General features: G+C 33.8%; 2 protein-coding genes across 3 annotated transcripts; one reads left to right on the forward strand and one right to left on the reverse strand.

The window, feature by feature from the left end:
• Positions 1-372: 372 nt before the first annotated feature.
• LOC130644757 (uncharacterized) lies at positions 373-13,895 on the forward strand. 2 transcript variants are annotated; one of them, XM_057450481.1, is made up of 15 exons: positions 374-567; positions 760-905; positions 3,259-3,417; positions 5,220-5,295; positions 5,375-5,447; positions 6,794-6,897; positions 7,678-7,746; positions 7,948-8,007; positions 8,093-8,159; positions 8,396-8,453; positions 8,715-8,847; positions 9,842-9,908; positions 10,823-10,949; positions 11,199-11,308; positions 11,800-13,895. In XM_057450481.1, exons 2-15 carry the CDS (start codon positions 876-878, stop codon positions 13,064-13,066), a joined length of 2,400 nt encoding a protein of 799 aa, XP_057306464.1. In that variant the 5' UTR covers positions 374-567; positions 760-875; the 3' UTR covers positions 13,067-13,895. The 2 variants fall into 2 exon arrangements, with proteins under 2 accessions (XP_057306465.1, XP_057306464.1); XM_057450482.1 differs by lacking the exons at positions 10,823-10,949; positions 11,199-11,308 and having other exon boundaries at positions 373-567.
• LOC130644767 (ras-like protein family member 11B) lies at positions 13,446-19,457 on the reverse strand. Its single transcript, XM_057450493.1, has 5 exons — positions 18,827-19,457; positions 15,721-15,963; positions 15,062-15,118; positions 14,592-14,665; positions 13,446-14,166 (listed from the first exon to the last, which is right to left on the reverse strand). Exons 1-5 carry the CDS (start codon positions 19,047-19,049, stop codon positions 13,642-13,644), a joined length of 1,122 nt encoding a protein of 373 aa, XP_057306476.1. The 5' UTR covers positions 19,050-19,457; the 3' UTR covers positions 13,446-13,641.
• Between the last annotated feature and the right edge of the window lie 32 nt (positions 19,458-19,489).

The following is a 19,489-nucleotide window of genomic DNA, read 5'->3' on the forward strand; positions in this document are numbered from 1 at the left end:
ATAAAAAGATATAGCAATGTGGTATTCCGTGTAAGGCATCTTTTTAATACACACTTATTTTTATAAAAATATCGAAATTCTAACTAAGTTGGTGATCATTCTATTTTTCTGTTGTTCTAAACCAAAGACCTGTTTTTCACCTAAAATAGGCGAATATTCTTAAAGCACATTCGTTATAAATTAAAAACATGTAGTTTGCTTGGTGGACATTACCATGATTTTGACGACTTTTGCTATTTATTGTGTCACTCTGTTACTGATCTAAATTGGTTCATGATATTTTTTTATTTATGCACACACATCAGAGGACCTGCTTCAATATAAAGCTGTTGGCAAATTGAGCACGTGTTAGTTATTATACTTCTTGCGGAAAGTGAAAAAGATATACAGTCCATGGGTGTAAAATTGCGAAACAGATTAAATTTAGTTGTGAAGGAAAAGTTTCCACATACAAAGAAATGTTAAGTCGAGAAGAAAAGTGTCGAAACACAGAAGGGAAGTGTGAGAATATAGAATAGAACTAGGGGCCATCGTAATGTTTTCTACAATAATATGCATTTTTCCATGGTATAAAAACTTGTTTCATTTCATTTTTATGAATATTCGGAAAATTTTTGTCTTGAATATTAAGTATTTATTTTTTGATTTGAGGACCCACACCAAATTTTCGGCTACCCCGAATATACAGCAGCAGGGTGTGTTATCATTTAGGTCCGTTAAATTACGCTCCCTGATCTTGTTTTTTTTTAATTTTTCCAGTTAAAAATGGCATTCGGTTTCGTTTTCTGACTTCGACTCAACAGGGAGCACACTGAACAACGTTTGCAGAAGATGTATTAGGCAAAAAACTGTCGGAAAAACTATGATGTAAAATAATGCCAAAGAAAAAAACTTTTCAAGATCTGGTATGGTTTGTTGTTATTGTTTTTGTTGTTTTATTTGTCTAGGCCCACTAAAATTTGTTTTTGGCAAAATATGTGTGTTTGACTGTTTCGAGCTAGCTAGCTAGCTAATTTAAGTTAAATACAACTTAAATTTAAGTTAGGTTTTGATCATCGTCAAGGCCCAAATGCTTTTAAAAATAACTGCATCTGAAGCAATCTGCTTTAATATATCAAGATGTTTTCGATCCTTTTATCAGTAATAACTTATATTGGATCAGGTGCTACAAAACCATTAAGTGTATCTTTAAAAGGTCATCAATTTTTATGAAGTGTTTCTGGTTTTTTTAATCTTGCTAAGGTGCAGGATCAGCATCTTTTTTTTGCTTTTTTTCAAGAACATAAAACGCTGGTACATGTCATTTTTTTCAGCTCCAATGTAGCACATGCAACTAATTTAAATAACAATGCAGCAACATGACTGCAAGCTAAACCAAGCCTAGAAAAAGTTAATCTCTTATAATAATACGGAGAGTGTGTCTGTTTGTGTGTCTGTGTGTCCGTGTGTCTGCTTTTCGCTTTTGAAGTTTATTCTCTAATACATGTAAATATCTTTTATTTTCTGTTGTGAAGATATATATTATAGGCATCCTTAAGAACTGCAAAAGAAACAAAGTGTAAAAAGTTTTTTAATTGCCTTTTAAACGCCCCCCTCAAATAGAAGCCCCCTCAGAATGTCAAAAAATTTAATAAACGCTCCAGGCGTTATTCGAAGCATTACGGTATACATAATTCTAAAAAAAAATTTGGGGGTTTTGATGGGCCATTGTTGTGTCAGCAAAATTTTTAAACCCTTATATCTCATTATTCGCTCATCAAAAGCACATGATCATATACATTTTCTTGATCAGCGTTTTAAGCTCTACACAATAGAGGCAACATGAAATTAAGGTTCTAATTTTTTTTTTGTGGATGGTTTGCTGACATCATCAAAATTCAAATGACCCTTCTTTTTCATATTTATTCTGCCTCAGTGGATTTTTTCATGGGCTTTATCGACTAGTATAGTAATAATTTACATTTTTATTTGGTCACTAAAACAAATAGAGGATATATATGTATGCTTACCCTGCTACACAGTTGCAATTTGCAGATTGAATCCAACCTGTTTTGTGCATTACAACCCAAGTAATATACAATTTTTGCACTTTCCTATGCCTTTGACTTGGTAGCAGGGACCATTTTATGTAGCAGAATTCTAGATAGATAAAAGTTTGTGTGCTTTAAGTAATTTGTGTGTGAGCTCAGTAGGTGTGTGAACCAAATATTCGTACAAATCAACATAACTTATCTGGAAGTAGTTAAACATTGTCACTTTATTTACCAGGGTGCAGCGAGTAAGAATCTGCAAGTATTAGCTCCGTCCGTGAGCGTCAGTTTTTCGATATAGTAAGATTTATCCTATTTTGAAAGCTTTTAAAATTAGTCCCAATTTTTAGACACTTTCAAAGGTACATAAACACACATGTGTGCATATGAAATATGAAAACAAGGAAGTGCTTCACCCAATCGGTACATTTTTTGCTGTGTTTAAATGTAGTGTTTTTCTAAGTCAATATTTATCAGAAAAGACATGCGTGCATATGAAATATGAAAGCAAGGAAGTGCTTCACCCAATCGGTACATTTTTTGCTGTGTTTAAATGTAGTGTTTTTCTAAGTCAATATTTATCAGAAAAGATAGGCTGTATGTGCCTCGGCTGAACTCTGTTGTATAACATCACCCAATGCTTTAAAAAATATGATTGACAGCTATTCTCGCTTTCCTGAACATGATTTTCATATGTTTGGTGGAGAAGTTGTATAATAAATATGGAAATACCCGACCGGTAAGGTCTTTTTTGTTGAACAAGCAGACATTCTAGGATGGCAAAAAGAGCTTCAATCGCTAAATAAAAAAGCCTTCCTTTTTACAGTTTTGTGAGTGATGATATATTATTTGCTTATATTATATTATATGCTTTTTTATATTATATATTATATGCTTTTTTCATATGTTTTTTACTATTTAAGCTGCCATCTTTTGCCTGTCAAAAGTCTGAAAACTACTCATAATGCTTCACAGTGAAATAAGTCTATAAAATACATGACTATTTTATTAGAAAGGACAACAAAAAAACCAAAATTTAAATAAATAATATACAATACGAAAAGGTTTAGCAATTACCAATAAAGGGGTAAAATAAGCTTTTGCTGGGTTATAAGTCATGAAAATTGAGCGAATGATGGCCACCACATGAAAATTATCAGCAATAATTTATTTCTCTGTTTAAATGCATTTAAGAAGTGTAATAAATAAATTGGTGTTATCGTTTTAGAAGTATAAATTCATCAGAGGTTTGATTGGATATGAGAAGTACCAACGAAAATTTAACTACCTAAAGTCAGCGGCAGAATGGACGTCAAGGGCTATTGTATCTCTAGATCTTGCAGATAGCGAAATACGCTCAGTGAAACAGGCTGAAAAACTAGAAGCAGTAAGAAAATTTTTTTTCACATTAATATAACTTTATATTAAACAGCTAAAATGTTTATGAATGCGTCTATAAAGGTGGCAGTAACCCTTTTAAAATTTGGAAAACGATTCGCAGCCTAACATCCATATTTTTTTATAGCACTCTTGTCACGATTTTATATAATTCTAATACTATCTTTCACCCGAAGAATTTACCTTTAACAATTCCTCTTTAAACTAAAACGTTGTAAGTGATTTTAATTCATTCCATCATATAGTTCCAGTCCAGAAAAGATAATGTAATTATTGAAGAGAATTGCTAAAAACAACAAAGATAACACGTACCATAGAATAGAACATATGATGACAATTTTTATAGCACTGCACTGTGCAAACTCCAACTTCTGATTTCTGTTAAATTACTTACCCACATACTATACGCGCTATATGTGCCATAGTTTTTTATATGCCTTAATGCTTTATGAGCCTCTTTACATGCCTTACATGCCCTAGTGCTTTTACGTGAATTGGTGTTTCATAAAAACATAATTTTAATATATATGAAAAATATATAAAATAATAAACAAGGGTGGGTTCTATTAAACGTCTACAAAAAACATTTGCAAATATTTTTTAACTCTTTTCTGCCACAACTCCCTTATAAGATGTATCCAAGGCATGTTAAAGGATTAATGCATGCAGACACATAAAAAGCTGCATATAAAGCGCGTAGGCACTTGTTGCTCTTTTTGATGAGAAAACATTGTGATATGTTTACTCACAGAATTTTCCAAACTACAGGGTCAGCAGGAAGAATTTAAGAGGCATGGAACAACTAAGGTGACTTATGGGGCAACCCCATAAAGTTTGTGTAGGGAGAAATGACATCGTTGTTGCAGCCTTTTTAAGTTTTTACGTGTTTTGGTTTATTAGGGTGAAAAAGTTGTGAAACACCAAAAAATGCTATTTTTGTGTTTCAAGGACAGGGAAATTGATGAAACACGCTATTTACGAATATCTATTATACTTATAGTTACGAACAATTTCATAAGTGACATGGCTTTTTTTTGTTAACCAATCACTTAATATTATTTAAACCTTGATAAAGCGTGATTGCATGTACAACGTGTGACGATAGAATGCAGCCCAATTAAATCTGAAAATCTTTATATGCAAACATCTTAAGGATGATAGGAGCTTTTAAAAAAATGTAAAAAGACTTTAAGTTGTGCAACAATCATCAACTTGTTCTAGAAATGCATAGCTTGGGCCATTTGTTGGACGACAATCTGGAATTTCTGTGAGAGTTTTGTGAAGGACACCCCATAGTAAAAATTGTGAAATTTTATGGTCGCAGATACTCAGAAACAGCTCTCCCAACGTTTATTCATTGTAACATTGATCAAAGTTTTCGAGTCATTATTTTTTTTACCTGACCTGCCAAAATTTTTATGTTTTTAACTGGCCTACCATTTTTAAGTCCTTGTACACAAACCTGATCTACGTAATTTTATTTTTAATGTACACTTCATTGTTGCATGCTTAGCCAAATAAAACAATAAAAATGTAAATGCCATGAATAAATTTTTGGCTGACTCTGCTAGATGGATTTCGTGGAATGACAGGGAAAAATTAACAGCAAAAAGTTAGTAGGTGGTTATAAAGAATAGATGCTTGATTGGGAGAGTCAACTAGTATTCTCATTTGAGAATTGTCTGTGTAACAGACAAAATAAAGGTTAGCTAACACCCCAGAAGTTGAACATAACTTACCATCTACACGGTATGCTATACGTCACTCCCTTCTTTCTTAAAAACGATATAGATTGGTGGTGCGATTGCAGAAAGACTGAAATTCATTTTAAATAGAGACAACATTGACTGTGAGCCACCGGCTAAAGGTAAATCCAACTCTGTGCTGTTATTTAACTCAAAAATTACTGCATTTGACAATTACAAAGGTAAAAGCTTTATTTTTAGAAAAATATGCGAGCAGTGCTTCTGCTTTACTTGCAGCTCTGTATGATCTAACACAAGAAGCAAAATTTAATAAGTATGTCAAAATTAGTTTTTTTCTATCTTTTGTTTCACAGTGTCAGTTCTTTAACCATCATATTTAATAATATTAATTTTCTGGAAAAAGTAGTAGTAGGTAAACTTTTGTGTATGTTTTATTCTCCAACAGAATTTGCTGCCTAAATTATTATTATTATCCCCACAATTTTTTTGGTGACATAGTGGTGATGTCATGATGACTTAAATTACTTTCGGGTTAGAAATTCAGACCAAAAGGTGGTTAAAGGATGTGAAATATGGATATGAAAGGGGATGAGTGTTAAGAAAGCCAAGAAAAAGTAGGAATCTCTATTTTGTTTTTGTAGATTGGAAAAAGCGTTTGATACAGTGCCACGTAAAGTTATTTGGTTAGGACTGTATGAGAGTATTAGGTGTGGCAAGTGGCTAGTTCAGATGATTTAGTCTATGTACAGCAATGCTACCAATGAAGTTGTGTCAGGATTGATAATTCACTTAGTGATAAATTTAGCATATACGATGTGTGCATCAGAGTTCTGTTCTTAGTCCTTTATTGTTTGTTTTAGTCTTACAAGCGCTGTTGATGAAGTTTAGAATATGTTATGGTAGTTATTGTATGCAGGTGATTTAGTTCATGTAGCAAAATCGATGGAAGGTTTAATTAAAAGGTTTGAGGAGTGAAAGAAAATACTATAGGAGAAAGAGTTGAGAGTAAACTCAGCAAAGTCAGTAGCATTAGCAGTAGCCAAGTCTGACCTGGTTGGACATTGACCTTGTAGAGTTTTTGGTAAAGGTAGTAGTAGCTCATGTTTTTGTTAGACTCGTGAGTAATGGTACATAAGAAGTGCAGTGATATTTTAGGAAGGTAAGTGCTAACATTCAGTTTGTTTGTAAGCAGGGTAGACCGAGAAAGACTTAGCAGAAGGTAACACGAACAGACTTAATGCAGAGGAATTTGAACACAGTTTAAGTCAGGCTGAAAGAAGATCATTAATACCTGGTCCTCATGGACGTTAAGCTGAGAACGATGATAGTAATGATAATGTGGTTAGACTTAGAAAAATATTGGACCTAATTGGAGTCAGCCAACGTGAGTTGTGTTAACTAAGCAGGCAGGCATATAACATAACCACGCCGACGTTAAAACAAATTGAAATACAAAGGGTTGACAGTAAACAACGAACGGAGCAGACACTGCAAAAAGGTTTATGGGACAGTGTACTTCCTTCTTATATTTTATGCGCATTTTTCTACTAATTTTCCACAGTAAAATAATCTTTACTTATTACGCTAAATGTTTACCTATCTAGTGCATACGGTGTAAAATATCAGAGTTGACTTCTCAATTATCATTTTACATTTTAGTCCGGATGATGATTTCCCCTTAATACATAGTGAAGTTCTTCGTGAAAGATGCAAAGAAATGTGTGAAGAAAGCTTTACGACACCGATATCCTCTTCTGCTTCAAGTAAGCTTTTCTGAGACTATTGTTTCCTGTGCCTATTTAAAATTTTTAAAGATAAACTTAAATATGTTTTTGCTGAGGCAAAGTTTTCCTGCCAGTGAAATTTACCACAGAATGTTTAATATTTTGTTGCGGTTTTTTCAAGTTCATCATATTGTTCGGCTTTGTGAATATATAAGCTAAGGTGACACGCACTAAATAACTTCGAAAATAAAGTCAATACCCATGCTAAATTTTGATGCCCTTGGTTTCTTAATTAGTCCGACTGTCAATATAAGATAGCTTTGTACGGTATCTACCGTAGCACAAACAATTTCTTTTTCATTGTTATATTTCCTTTGTGTGTGAATTTACCGTTGGTATATAATTGCCGATGAGAGCTTAAGTGTGCTGAGTGCAGACGCGAATGTTAAAGGCTGACAATTTTTAAAAAGTTGAGCCAATCAAAATAAAGGTTGCATCACAATGACATTCTTTTAATAATTCAAATTACTGTAATTTTAAGTAGTTATAATGCTACTTGAATGAAAAGAGAAAGAAAGATTAGATAAACAGTAAATATTTCGTAACTGCGGCCCATTATGCTTTTTTACTCGCCTAAACATAAATTAGGCGTGTGATCATTCTCGCACGCCATCGCAAATTTGGGAAAGTGATTGGCCGCATTACCCTTGACCAGGCCTGGTTTATCAAAGCCAGAAAACAATGAAAGCGAAAGATATATACAGGTTTTTCCATGCCTTACTGCTTTGTATTTGAGGCTGATATTGTTTTTACATTTAGTTTTCTGCTGTGCGTGGTGGAGATTGAACATTTTGGAATCAAGGAATTACATAAAGAAAAGAATGAGATGTATGCATATAAAAAATCACATCGTTTTTCTTATTTAGAAATTTCATGTATTTTAGCAACTATGAGAAAGTTGCAAGCCTGGTAAATTTTGACTTGCTATGGTGGTGAAATTGTTATATAGCTATAATTGTTATATAGTGGATTGATTTCGTTGTGTGTTTTTTTTAAGCTGCACTCAAACAAATACATTTCGTTTCATAGCAAAAGAAGTTGTTTATCAGATATTACCATTAGGTGTTGAGGTTGCGGAAAGACTAAAAGGTTAATATTTCCTTCACTATATAACGTAATAAAGTACTTTTTATAATTTCTATTCTTACTTAAATTTAATGTTTTATTTTTCAAGATGGTTTGTCAGCACCTGAAAAGCCTTCCCATGATGCTTTGTATACAACTGATGATGGCAGTGATGGGTAAACAAAATTTGTTGTAGCCAAAAATAAATTTTACATTTTGCTTTACAATCTCTTAGACGAGGATTTTGACCCCTTTAACTATCCATGGCTATAGGTTTTACTTTACACACTGGAAGTTAAAAATCTTATTCAGAGTAGCTGCCGGCAGGACCTCAAAAATGTTGAATTCAGACCTGGTGATTTTGAAGAATTCGCTTGGTGCTGTATTTTACATATTTTTTGTGTTTATTTAGAGTTGTGATGTGTGTCGACCATAGAGAGCTTGGAGGAGATCACAATAAATTACTTACGGTAAACAACAGTAATCTGTAGCGCAAAAAGTGCTGAACAAGACCATCATTGTCTGTTTAAGCTAAAAAAGTTTTAATCCTAGTAGAATTTGCTGTGGATATAAATCATTTTCACCCTGCACGAATGTGTTTCAACTTAAAAACGAGGACCAGAACTAATTTTTTTTTATGATTTAAAAAGTTGTTTTACTTCAGAAATATTTTACTTTTTGAATGCAATATTTTATTTTTCATGACAGGACTTTTTCTTCTCTTCTCGTAGCTCTGTAATCTTCTTTCACGAGAAGGAATCAAATTTAAAACAACAACACTGCCTGTTGGTGACTATGTGTGGTATCACAGACGTCATAAAAATGAAGAGAAACTACCAACACTTGTGGAAAGGAAAAGAGGAGGTAGGGCTTTTACCGCATACGTGGTGTGGTTAAGTATGGAGGAAGTTTTGATTAAATTGGGATGAAGTTTTGATAAAGTTGGAATGAAGTTAGGATGAAGTTGGCATCAAGTTTAGATATAGTTGGGATGAAGTTTTAATGAAGCTGGGATGAAGTTTTGATGAAGTTGGAATGAATTTTTATGAAGTTGGCATCAAGTTTTGATGAAGTTGGGATGAAGTTTTGATGAAGTTGGAATGAAGTTAGGATGAAGTTGGAATGAAGTTTTGATGAAGTTGGGAAGAAGTTTTGATGAAGTTGGGATGAAGTTTTAATGAAGCTGGGATGAAGTTTTATTGAAGCTGGGATGAAGTTTTGATGAAGTTGGGATGAAGTTTTAATGAAGCTGGGATGAAGTTTTGATGAAGTTAGAATAAAGTTTTGATGAAGCTGGGATGAAGTTTTGATGAAGTTGGGATGAAGTTTTGATGAAGTTGGGATGAAGTTTTGATGAAGTTGGGATGAAGTTTTGATGAAGTTGGAATGAAGTTTTGATGAAGTTGGGATAAAGTTTTAATGAAGCTGGGATGAAGTTTTAATGAAGCTGGGATGAAGTTTTGATGAAGTTGGAATGAAGTTTTAATGAAGCTGGGATGAAGTTTTGATGAAGTTGGAATAAAGTTTTGATGAAGCTGGGATGAAGTTGGGATGAAGTTTTAATGAAGCTGGGATGAAGTTTTGATGAAGTTGGGATGAAGTTTTAATGAAGCTGGGATGAAGTTTTGATGAAGTTGGGATGAAGTTTTAATGAAGCTGGGATGAAGTTTTGATGAAGTTGGAATAAAGTTGGATGAAGTTGGGATGTTGAGGTGAAGTTTTAATGAATTTGGGACGAAGTTTTGATGAAGTGGATGAATTGCAATATTTATGCAGGCAAAAAGAAAGTGATTGTTTATGTTTTTCTATTGTTTTCTTACCACGGATATTTTTAAATTCTTACTTGCACCTATTTTAGATGATCTTGCAGAAAGTTTAAAAGATGGAAGATTTTTAAGACAGAAAGAAAATATGAAACAATGGAAGTAAGCTAAGAAGTGTTTTTTTCTCTTTTACATCAACTTATAAACAACACAACGCAAAAAAGCTTGAAGAATATACATACGTCGATAAATTTTGTAGGCACTCGTCAGTCAACGCAAAAGTTATTTAATTTCTTAATTTCTATGAATATAAAATCGTCTTGTTTTGAATGGTAGCAATATTTTACAGAAATTTCCGCCTTTTTCCGTACACTTTAACGCATCTTTTTTTGAAATTTTTTAATAATATACGGGAAAAATCGAGCCCTTGCAGAACTCCTAAGGACTAGGTTATCATGAATGAACGGTACCCAACATTGCAGCTCAATTTTTGAGTTCTTGGCTGACAAAAACGACTGATAAAAGGGGTCAGAATACAGAATACAGTAAATATACAGTTTTATTTTTTAGGCTTTTTTGTTCCTAATGCATGCACTACACAAATGAAAAGTTAATATTGATAACAAATTTTAATGGGCAAAAATATTAAACTAAAGATTAGAATGGTTAGTCGAAAAAGGCGGCAAAAGTTTTTGGTCGGTAGAAACTATTAGTCACTTTATTATTACTAATATTTACCCAGGATACCTTTTTTAGTTTCTTATAAACCTGTTATCAACGAGGGTCTGCGAAGTGTCCTAGTGTATGTGAAGCTACCATTTGAGCCACGAAATTCGTGCAAGCACAACAGCCGCTCAACTAGACAACCACCTAAAATATCAATTCTATTCTCATGCTGAACGCTAAGCATAAGGAATAGATTCGCACTTTTATAGTCACTGGCATGACTTGACTTGAGGTTTGAACCCAAGACCTTTCGCACTGAAGGTGAACGCTCTACCAAAAGGCCATCAGTTTAGCTAAAAAAAAGTTATTTTTAAAGACTTTTTTACTGATAAGTTATGTGTTCTATTGAGGAATTCCTTTGGAACACGTGATGTCCAATTGTATTACGTCATCGAAGGTGACATCAGTAAATATGTTGTTCAATGTGGACACGAATGTGTGGGCAAGTGTGGAAATCCTGACTTGCTTAAAGTCACAGTAGGTTAATTTTTTTCATTGAATCATGCTTTTCTGTGGACTTTAAATCTAAATTTCTTGAGATTTTGTTGCAGTAACCAACGAACCGTTGATAGCAATATTTGTAAATCTTCAGTCTTATTACCCAAAACCAGGAAAACTTGAAAGCCGTGCTCAGTTTTGTGATATAAATTGTGAGTTAACCTTCTAATAAAACTTCTAATAAAACATAGACAAAATAACCACGGTATTTCTTCTTTTTTTCTTAAGACTACTTTGAGTGAGCTTGAGAATGATTCTGATTTCGCTGTCATATATACTTGTAATGTCGAAGAAAGCGTACAGAGTTTAGTTAATATTCATTTGGAACTTGAAGCCAGGTACGTTATTCCAGCTGTTTCTTAATTTTGTTGATGTTTTATCTCAAAGTAGAACATCTGTTAGTCTTGCAATTTGGAGATAAACAACATAAAAATGCCAAATGTTTATGGTTTGAAGGGGCGAATTTTATTTCAGAAGACTTTGTAAGGGGGCGCTGCCTTATAGGAAAATTTTATTTACCAATCATCTGGTATTGCCTATGATTAGTGCGTTGAATGTTAATGCTTATAGGACAGCCGAAGCGGTTTAAAGTTTTTTCCTTCCCAGTTAAGAATGAGGCGCACATGTTTTTTTCTTCTTTTATTAACACGTGCATGTTCATCGAAAACCCCACTTCACTTCACTTCAGGTGAAAACATTTACATGAATATTACAAAAGTGTATTGGCTTAAGTAAAACTCGTTCATGTCACAACACGTTGTAGCACATTTTCAAGCTAAACGCCCACTTAATGTAAACGCCCACTTAATGTAAACGCCCACTTTATTAGGATTGCTTCGAAAGAGTTCGTTGATGAGATGTCGAAAGGAAACGTAAAACATGAAGTTCACCCACCGGAGAAACATAAGCGTTACCTACCGGACAAACACGAACTTTACTCACCGGACAAACACGAACTTTACTCACCAGACAAACAGGAACTTTATTCGCCGGACAAACACGAACTTTATTCGCCGGACAAACACGAACTTTACTCGCCGGACGAGCATGGAGGAGGTTTTTATGCTTCTTTTAATGAAACTTCCAATAATTCAATAACAGAAGATTCGCCTGATTCTAGTCGACGCGAAAGTTCAGTGTTTACGCGATGTGAACGTTCTGAAGAAAATGCGCGCCTTGGATCTGTTATGAAAAATTCGTTTATCCCTTGCCCTAAACGACTTGACAAGCACGATCAAGACCTCGATGACCCATGTTTATATAAACCTATTGACTCGTTTAATTCGTTAGAAGAATATCGGAAAAGTAAAGAGCAACAAGATGGTAACCATGACTGCGATTATGCATCTTCGGATTTACGAAGCACAGATAATCCCTTCCTGCCAATTTCAGAATTTAATCCACGAATTTCTTTACATACAGATCTTGACGGAACCGCGATTTTTAAACCAGATAAAGATGCAAATTTAGAAAATGACGTCAGCGACACTGAACATGCGGAATTGCGAACCAGCTTCACTACCTGCGAGCGATATAAAACAGAACCATTTGCAACTAAGAATGATAAATTAAAGAGAGTTTCATCGCTCTCTTCAACATCCTCTACTGCAAAACGGAAAAAAACGACTGTAAATTTTGATAACTTGGCTTTTATTGAGGAAGAACTGAAATTTTCGGAAAGACAGGAAACCGAAGACTGCGATTGGTTGTACAAAAGCGCGTTTGTGGTGGGAGAAGTTGGTAACAGTACCTGCACGTCAAAGTCTAAGCATCGACACAATGACATTGATATTGATAATCTGTCACCATTTCAACAGAATGAAATCGAGAATCAAAAAATAAAAGATACCAATAAACAGAAGTGTCATGGGGACACAACGAAGCAGTTTCTTTTCAATGGAGAAATGATTGACATGGGAGAAGAGCAGCCCGAAGTTAAAACGGAAAGTGACAATTTGGAAGATAAAACAGAGACAAGCGGAAAAATTAATCAACTTTCAATGTTATTTCCTAAGAGGAAAGTTCGAGAACTAATTCAAATGTTAAATAGTGTGGATGGCAGTATACAGTTGGCTGCGGAAAGGCTTCTTTCCTAAAATTGTTTTTGAATCAACAAAAATTATGGAGAAGTGTAGCGATTCCGCATGATGGACCTTAAAAACTGATGATTTTATATGTATATATGTAAATTTTGACTCGTCAACGCTGATTTTAATTTAAAATATATCTAAATTTGAATTGTTTACGGCGAACTGTGCATTCTAATGGGATTAATAAGACAAACGCTCCTAATGCCTCACTTGGCCAGTTGAACAGCTTTACCCTGAAAAATCGAGAGAAATTGCCATCTGACCCTCATGTGTTTGTTTTTTATATAAATATTGTAACGTTGTCAAACATTTTTTATCTTGTCTGTAATTTTATTTTTTGCCCATATAAAGAGGCACATTGTGACTCATGTGAACAAAACACCAATTGAGGTTTAACTTACTAACGTTTAATATTTACAAAACAAACAAAACATACACCAATTTTGTTATCACAACCTCATACAACATGCTGGTACTTTCTCGCAAACAAGCGGTGCTGAAAAGCAACACAAGGATTAGAACTCAATGCAGGTGGGCATCGCACGTCCATGAAGCAGAGACGAACACTCTCCGTTTAAGATCTATTTTTTACTTTTCTTGATATCACTGTTATTCGTCCGTAATTTCTGCCACAACGCTCTCCCTTTTTTCTCCGTTTTGCTCTCCTCCACCTCAATAGTTTTTGGAAATTCCGGCGTTGAATTAGGCCTTTCAGCTTGACCTTTTTGTCTAATTTCAGGACTCGATTTACTAGCGAGCATGTGAACCTGAGTTGTTGGATATTTAAAACTGATACAATTTTCTTTGATGAAGTGGTTAACCACGCCTTCGAGATCAACGAAATTATCCGAAACACTCAATTCACAAAATGTACCGTGTACTATTGAGGCGAGTTTGCTACCTTCTAAAAAACTGACAGTTCTTTCATGGCTTAAGTCTTTCTTGTTTCCAATTATTAAACACGGTATACCACGTGTTTTCTTCTGCTGTTCTATCTGTTTACTGATTTTTTGTATTTCGAAAAAACTGTTTCTGTTCGTTATAGAGTATATAAAGATCAACGCGTCACTCCAGATCAAATCATTTGTTCTTTTTGGCCAATTTACCTGTAAGAATAAAAACTGATTGATAAAAAAATAAAAAGTACTAGTCGTTAGCTCGTAAAATATATCGCATATCCAAAAATTTTTCGTGTATTTTTAACATAAAGTCGATCCATCGGCACTAAATTAGAAAAATCACGGTGGAGATGCCAACATAAGAAAAAGCATTCTCGTTATATTTTCCGTGACATAGCTTAGCGGCGCCAACATCTTGAAAATTGCCGCCCAATGAGGAGGGTGGAAAAGTATTTTTTGTATTCCCAATAAGCACAATGTCCACCCTACTTTAGTTTAAATGTTTGTGGTTAAACACTCAAAGGCAAATATCTAATTCGAGCCTTTTAGAAGCAGAATTAGCAAATAAACGCAAGTCTTAAGCAAAAGCACAGTAATTGGTTATTTAAGGCCTTCTAAAAACTATTTCTTACCCCTCTTGCTGTATCTTTCATCTCGATATTAATTTCTTGATTGTTGAAGTTTATGCTTTTCCGAAATATTCCTTCTATATAAAAAACGTTTGAAAATAGAATTACCAAGTTTAGTATATGAGACATACATATATCAAAAAAATTATAAATTATTTGAAGGAAATTTTCGCGTAAAGAGATTTTCACGTAAAAAAGTTGAGGTGAAAAAAATTATTCGTAAATTTTGCCTCAATTTGCGAAATAAATTAAAAATGCTCATTCGCGGAAATTAATTTTTAATAAATTGACATTTTCCCAAAGAAAAAACATTTCAGTCACAATAAAATAGCTTCCTGAGCTACTTTGAAAACGAAAGACGTAAATATACATAAAAAAATATCCTCTAACTTTCGGAATCGTTCCTCTTTCTTATAGTCTCCATTCGCGAAAATTTTTCCCGCAAAAATTTCTTCCCTTTCAAGGTAACTTACCTAACGAAGGATCATATTCTCCAATGAACCGACGGGTGAGGTATCGCACGATAAATGCTTTTAAAAAAAGATATGCAAGTCAGAAAAGAATCAACAACATTTTAAACAATGACTTTTTGCCTCGCCAACACCATACAAACTAGACAAAAAAAGTTAGAAGAACCTGGAAATGTGACCTGCAAAGTAAGACTTGTCAGACAAAATTTTGTACTTCCTCCTGATTTGCCTTTTACTTAAATTTTTACCCTGGATAAATAAAGAAAAAATAAAGGAAAATCTAGTGGTTTTTGCCTTCTTTGTGTGGTTCTACTTTACAGTTTCTTGAAGGAGAGAAAAACACGGCTAGCTTTTGTTTTATCATGGTTAAATTTCACTACCCAAGCAAAAGGCGGTATAAGAAAATAAGACAGGACTTTGATAAATGTATTTGACTGCTAAGGTCTTTGTATTTCGTGCTCGCTAGAGCTTTTTTAACAACTAACTTATAATTTCTTGATTTCAGCGCAAGGCCAGAAAAATCTTAATTTAAAAAAAGAAAAATAATCCGCATGAAAAGATGACAGTTCATTTACACCTCCCAAAGCCTTGGGAACGAGGTCGGAATTTTTAATAAATAACAAAATAAAACAGAACAAACTTTATGTACGTAGAAACACTACCTGATTTTCCCACACCATCTTGTCCCAGTATTAGCAGTCTCATAGTTCTCTTTCGATCACTGGAATTATAATGGTTATTGTTATTTACCACATCGAGGTTTTTTCTGCCGGTTGCCGGTGATTTTGGAGGGTTCATTGGACTTGTTTCGTCTTCCTTATTCTTCGTCCTACTTTCCGCGGCTGAATTTTCTTTCGATTTTTCTTTACTATAAGTTATCAATTCTCGTTTTATTTTTGCCCAGCCTAAAATAAGGAAGTCGGAGTTTTGATCAGATCTTTCACGTAAGTCAGCAACAAAACAAGAGATTCACAAACATGTTTTAATTTTCTCACCACAAACACTTCATTAAAAACCGTTGTATACGTTCTCAAGTTAATTCACAAAAGAATTCCTTAACGTCAAGTGTGTATACTGGCTTATATGTAAAAATTCACAGCCAAATACCAAGTATTATCAAATCCCAAAGAAACTGTTGCTAAATCACTTCAAAATACCGCCTTAACACGATAATCCCTAGTTTCAGCTTTAATGCTATTATCGCGCCCCATAACATATCAAAGTTTGTGTTTACATTTTAAACGGTATATTTCGTGAGGACATGATAATATAAATGTAATAACTGTCATATGCTGATATAATCATAAATAATATGGTTATTTTTTAGAAAATTACACGCTCATCTGTCTGACATATCAGTACTTGAATTCTGTTAATGCCTGACATATTAAACGCATATAAAAATACTTACAGTGTATTTATAAGTATTTTGGCGGGTAACTTATTTCAGTGCATTCAGTTTACCAAGATGACTTAAAATAAAACCTGGGGGTTTACGAACAATATTTTATTTATGAAAATAAAAAAAATTAAAAATTGTGAGTTTTTTTAACATGCTTTCTGGATGAACAACTATCTGGATTTGGAGAAAAAAAACATATTCCTGTTTTGTCAGATAAGTTTAGGGAACTGTGGCTACACACTAATAATACGTAAGTAAAACAAACAAACAAAGACGCACAACATACAAAAACAAACACAACATGGCTTATACCAGACACTCACTAGCTATTCCAATCCGTATCTTTAAACATCGTTTCGTCAACGCGAATGTAAAGTACAAAGCGAACATCTTTCTCAAGGAGACTGGAAACGAAGTGCTTCCGTCTTATCTCCTGTTGTTATTGTTTTTAATGTCGATTAAGATGACTTGTGTGTTATTGTATGTGACGTGATATGACTACACAGTGAACCATTTTGAGTGACGAAAAACATGAAAATGTGTGGTATTTTCGGAAACAGGTAGTATTTTCGGAATCGGGTTGCATTTTCAGACTTTTAATTTCCCGCAAACGGTATCATTCGTTACGACCATATTACACCGAATATTATAAACATATATATAGATAGTAGGTCAAACCATGTTTTTTTTTAAATTTAAGACTTTTGGGTATAAAGTAAGAGGGGGAGGGGTACATACTTAGCGTCTAGTGTATTATGGGAGAAGGTATTAGCCGTAGATATTTAAGGAAAGTCGGAAATTTTTCCTCTGCTCACCAACACTTTCCCCGAAAATCAAAAGCAAATGTCTCCTATAAGAGAGTTCTATGAAACGATTTCTAGCAAATACGAAAGTGTGGCTCACCTGTCCTTCTTCTGGGTAGTTTAATAAATATGCTAAATTGTCGCTCTAAAACTTAACAATTCTCATGATCTAGTAATACGCTGTTCGTTAATGTAAACAACCATATTGTTAATGAAAAATCTGAATTTTAATTTAAGTTAAAAATGAAAAAGAATTATCATCAGAAGCGAACTCGGAGCAGTGTATATATAAACAAAAAAATGTACACGCAACCAGCATGCTTGAATAGACGTGGATACAAAGAAAAAAAATCTTTAAAACTTCCAAGAATTTAAATTATTTTGCACTTTGTAAGTAACAATAAGGAAAGAGGTCCAACTTTTGTGATTCTGCCTTGTTGATAATTTCGTGTGGAATTATTCGAACTTGCCTGCTGCGGACGTTTGTTTGTAGTCATTCAATGCCACTAATTGGGCCAGTTACACTTCATTTTTAAATTTTCCCCAGCAGGGATGAAATGCGTTAAGCATCCCACAAACGAGTACAATTCAAGAGAAAACTGCTCAATTTTATTTCTTTTAATTTGTTTTTTATATGACACTCTACATAAAGGTTTCAGGTTTTGTATTAGCTTCTACATCGTTTTGTTGTTGTTTACTCTTCTTTATTTCCCTCCATACACTTTTTTCTGTTTATGTAAATATTGTTTCTATAAAGTTTATTCAATATTTATCAGCAAAAAAGTCTAAAAATCGCTAAAGTGAATTAAAAAAACATGATGGCGATAAAGGCTTCTATATTAAACCCAGACCACTTGAATGGCGAAGACATCTCAAAACGTCTAGGTCAAAAATAACCTCCACCTTGGCAACTTTTAGGATTTATTGCAAGAATCTTTTTGTGTATCAAAGAAGCATACATCATTGTGCAGAAGTGACATAATCTTTAGTTTTTAAAAAAATATTTTTTGTTCCAACTAGCAGCCTTATTAAATATTTTAATACTAGTCGGTGACCGGTGTAAAGAGCCTCGGGATGTGTGACCGGCGCAACAAAATTACTTTTTTTATAAAACCATTTTATAAAAAACCGACTAGTTGCATTTCAGGGCGAAATTTAGCTGATGCCGAAAGGGGCGTATTTTTGAACCTTTTGTATTACAAATACAATTTTTAAATACAAAACCATTTTAATTTAGCCAATTTAATTTTCCAAATGTTTACGTAAATGTTTTTTGAAAAGGAAGGGAAAAACTTTGAACAATATGGAATAGTGGAATAAGAAAGCTATTTCTATAAAGATATATAACTTACCATACCTCACTAAAACTTTACACATATTAACTTTTTGTGTTTTCGTAATGGAAGTGAAAGGAGCTTAAAAGGCTATTCTCCTTTTTACGGGTTGCAAAAGGGCGTTAAATATGGGCGTTTATCTAGGAGGGCGTTTTTTAAAGCTGAGCCGTTATTTTTATTTTACAGTGCTTTGAGAAGAAGTTATTTTGACATTATAGTTCACACTTACCTCCTTTTCCTTTGAAAGAACTTCGTGGACTTGAACTTGGACTGCCTGGCGTTGGCGATACACGCCCATCTTCCCTACTGGGATCTGGAACTAACAGATCAAGATGGTTGATTTCCCTGAAACTTTTTTCCTTCTTCGCGCGTAATGCTTTCGGACTACCTTGTTCTTGCGAAGTGAGTGAAGAATCTGACGTTACAACGACGGAAATATCATCCATGGCCATTCTTATGAAGTTAAATTTTAACAAATCCTTTCAACCAGATAAACCGTTATAAAAACACCAAAAAAAATTTTGTTTTCATAACTTGAATGACGTCATTGACTTTGTCTAAGTGACTACTGCGTGTTGCGAATTTATAAAAACAAAAATGTGAACTTGTCTTGATAACAAAAAAACAAACTTGATGTCATAGTCAACAAAAAAATTGAAGTAGTTTAATTTCTTTAGAAACAACATTCACGTAGGCCGAGTAAAGGGATATAATTGCTGGGAGAATAAACGAATTTAAAATCTGTTAGCAAATAATTTACGTGTTTTCTTTCATACAGTAATATTGATCAAATAATACCCATGTCAGCTGAAATAAATTGTTAGTCAGTCATGATAAGTAAATTTTGTTTGATCGCTCTGTGTGTCGTATTGACACATCGCTAATTATAAGC

The sequence above is a fragment of the Hydractinia symbiolongicarpus genome, chromosome 5, assembly GCF_029227915.1.
Source record: "Hydractinia symbiolongicarpus strain clone_291-10 chromosome 5, HSymV2.1, whole genome shotgun sequence".
Classification (NCBI taxonomy): domain Eukaryota; kingdom Metazoa; phylum Cnidaria; class Hydrozoa; order Anthoathecata; family Hydractiniidae; genus Hydractinia; species Hydractinia symbiolongicarpus.